Source organism: Postia placenta, assembly GCF_002117355.1.
Source record: "Postia placenta MAD-698-R-SB12 unplaced genomic scaffold POSPLAscaffold_3, whole genome shotgun sequence".
Classification (NCBI taxonomy): domain Eukaryota; kingdom Fungi; phylum Basidiomycota; class Agaricomycetes; order Polyporales; family Adustoporiaceae; genus Rhodonia; species Rhodonia placenta.
The window spans coordinates 2,521,376-2,524,831 of NW_020169834.1; the positions used below are offsets into that span (position 1 = coordinate 2,521,376).

Genomic DNA, 3,456 nt, shown 5'->3' on the forward strand with positions numbered 1-3,456 from the left:
GTAGCGCCGCGGAGCTTATCCACCATTTCGGCGATCAACGGCAAGGGATAACGATTTTTGACCGTGATCGCGTTCAATCGGCGGTAGTCCTGTACGGGTCGAAGCGTCCCTTCCTTCTTTTTGATGAAGAAAAAGGGGGATGAGATTGGCGACTTCGACTCCCGTATGTAGCCCTTCGCTAACTGCTCCTTTAGGAACTTGTCCAGTTCCTCCTGCTCGTTGCTCGACAATGGGTATACCTTTGAATGGAACGTGGAGTAGCCGGGCACGAGTTCGATCGCATGATCGTACGGCTTTCTTTCGGGTAGCCGTTCTGATGCTTCCTTCGAGAAGACCTTCAGAAACTCGTGGTACTGTTTGGGTACCGACTCCTCGGCGGTCTTAACGACCTTCTTCTTGATCTCTTCCTCGGCGAACAGCTGGGAATACGTGTGCCCTGCTGCGACGAACAGCTGAGGGGCGCCGGGAAGCGTGATACCCTGCTCCCAGGCTTCGATCAAGTCAGTCTCATCCCATTCCACTTCCGCCGAATCTTCTTCGGGTTCGAAGTCCGGGAGCACCTTGCTCCGGCAGGCACCTATGACCGACCGTTTGGACTTCGGCGAACGCCTGCGCGCCGTGGGCCTGACCCCCGTATCACGCGCAGTCGCTGCTTGCTCCATTCGGCCAGTCCTCCTGGCGCTACACGTTTCAGGGCATCGCGACAATTTGAGGGAGCCCTTCTCCCAATCTATTTCGGGGTTGTGCTCGCGTAGCCAATCCAACCCGACGATCACATCCTCTGGACCGATGTCCGTGACCGTAAACACCGTCTTCTCGACGTGTTCTCCTATGTGCATCTGTAGCACTGCTACTTCTGAGATGCTTCCATCCTTATTCAGGGTGCCGTCGATATTGTAGAGCGGAATCGGCTCTTTTAGCTTCCGCGTCTGCACCTTATTCTCTTCAATGAATCGCTTGTTGATGAACTTCGTGGTGGCTCCGCTGTCCACCATAGCGATTAGGTCTTTGTGCCGTCTTTTCCCTTGAAGTCGTACTGGGATGTGAAAATGTTGGGACCCCTGGTCCAATTCGTACACCATCGCAGTAGACAATACATTATACTTGTTACAAGATGAGACTCGCGGCCCGACGCGTGCGGCACGAAGCGCGGACCGGATCAAAAACCCTCCTCCTTCATTGCCCGATAATGCTCGAGCTCCTCGCGCATCGACTTCACCTGTGCCATTAAGTCCGCCAGCTCCGATTGCTCGGATTTCGCTGAAGCGGCACTTATACTTGCCGAGGGTGATGTTGTGACGGGGGCGCTTGTCGCAGCCTGGGTGGAGCCCGAGGCAACCGTAGCCCGCGCGTCGGCGCGTTTTGTGTAAGGCTTGTCCTTACAATTGGGGCACTCGAAACGTCGGTACCCTTGTTTCCCACAGCCGAAGCATGTGCCGGGGAAGTTTCCTTTTCCGACGGCCGCGTTGAGGCTGGCCGAAGCTGCGTGCGTCGAGGGTGCACCACCACGTGCCCCACCGCGTCCTCGACCTCGGGCCGAGAAGAAGTTGTTTAGCTCGGGCCTACGGGCCCGGCTGATATCGAGGATCTGCTCGACCTCGGTGGCGCGCTTTTCAGCTGCTTGCCACGTGGCGAAGGTCTCGAGCTCGATCTTGCGGTAGACGCGGGAGGGGATGCCGCTCAGGTACTTGTCGCGTAGCTCCAGGTCCCCATACCCAGAGCGGTCCGCCGGACCCTTGAACAGCGCGGAGAATTCCGCGGCAGTGCGTTTTTCACGGACCGACTTGTCCGCGCAGAGCTTCGCCAGCTCTACTTGTGCTGCCGCCTCGTCGTCGAGATTTCCGAAGCGGGCCCTGAAGGCGGCGGCAAAGGCCGCTTCGTTTGCAAACGGGGTTGTGGCCCCTTGCACACCCACCTGCACCGATGCTAGTTGGGCAAAGTAGGGAGTGGCCCAGGCGCGAGCATCTCCATCGAGCAGGCTAAGGGCGACCTGCACCTTGAGTTCGATGGTGGTCAGTGACGTGTTGACCAGCCAGTAGATGCGCAACTGCGACAAGAACCGGTTGCATTCGATGACGGTCTTGCCATCGTAGCGGAGCGGGAGGAGGAGTTTCAAAGTCTCCTTGTCGGGGGCGGCTGCAGGAGAGGACATTATCGGCGTCGGGGGGGACGGAGGACGCTGCGGGGGCGGAGGCGGCTGTGGTGGCCCTCCGCTGGTCGAACTTCGAGAGGAGCGAGTGCTCGAGCGGCCTCTCGGCGGAGTCGGCGGTGAAGGCGCCGAAGGAAGTTCGGCGGGGGGGTCACGTACGTCAGGGACTGCTGACGCGGGGGCGAGCGCTGGCGGCGAGGCGGACCCAGTAGAAGCCTCGGACTCGGACTCCGAGATTCCTTCTTCACCTGCACCCTCCTCAGGCTCAGGCTCTGGCGCAGGGTCTGGAGGGAGATTTCCTCGAGCTTGACTGGACTCGGCGACAGTTTGGGGAAGGCGGGAGGTAGGGGAGACAGGGCGAGAGTGCCGCGAGGCAGATCGGGATGCGAGGGTGCTTCGGGGTCCCAGCGGGTGTTGCGCTCGTCGGATCGCTTTGTAGCGAGGGTAATCCTCCTCGATCGATCGAGGTGTCCGGTTGGGGCACGGCTGCTGCTCGCAACGATAGAGGACAGTCTCAGGGCCGTCTGGGATGTAGACGTCGATGAGGTCCTGAGAGTCGAATGCGTGGATTTGGCCTTGGCAGGCAGCCACGATGGATGGGGGGAGGAAGGGGAGGTGCGCGTACTACGAAAGGCCGTGCTATACTAGCTTACACCTACGGCGCCCGAGAAGACACTAAGGTTCGCAGTTCACGTGGGGCCCAGTACTGCTTTTGGCTAGTATGCAGCAGGAACCTAAGCCACGCGTCCGTGAGGACAAGTATCGCCCACTGAAGTGCAGATACTGAAGAGTTCGTCCCTTAAGTGGTGGCGATGTATCGTAGGCTATCTAAGTATAGTAAAGTATAGTAAGGGTGCGCACCACCCGACCTATAGGAAAGGAGAAAGTGAGTGTGTTCCGGTGAACGCCGGCAGCGGTGAGGAGTTTCGACCTAATGTCGCGACTTAGGGTCAAGCGACAGAGGAAAACCAAACAAGGCGCTGGGGGCGTTCGACTTAGTTCTTACCGAAGCGATGGTGAGCTAGGCTCAAACCTAAGGCTAGGGACAAGTAAGTTAGTATTGAATAAGTAAGTAAGTACAGGGGCTTACTAACCTAGGGACAAGAGGTCGAAACTGAGGTCCCTAGGGCAGCAGAGGCCGGCTTATATACAGGGGAGATTAAGGGCAGGCTGTGCGCATTGGTCCGTGCGCAGCTGGTCCGTGCACAGCATGCCGACGCGGCCCCGGGGGCCGGTGAGTCAGAGCGGCTGTGTCAGCGGAGCCCGAGCTGTGCCGTGCGCTGCCGCCCCATCTAATCTAATCGTAC

The 3,456-nt window shown here is 58.9% G+C and overlaps 1 protein-coding gene across 1 annotated transcript in view; it reads left to right on the forward strand.

Annotated features, from left to right (window-relative positions):
* Positions 1-2,867: 2,867 nt before the first annotated feature.
* The window catches only part of POSPLADRAFT_1111908 (hypothetical protein), a gene marked incomplete at both ends in the record, with an annotated part of 958 nt that continues 369 nt past the window's right edge, over positions 2,868-3,456 (forward strand). The window contains 2 exons of the mRNA XM_024483386.1: positions 2,868-2,923; positions 3,277-3,424. Of these exons, the coding sequence (XP_024342238.1) occupies positions 2,868-2,923; positions 3,277-3,424 (204 nt within the window). The remainder of the gene's footprint in view (positions 2,924-3,276; positions 3,425-3,456) is intronic.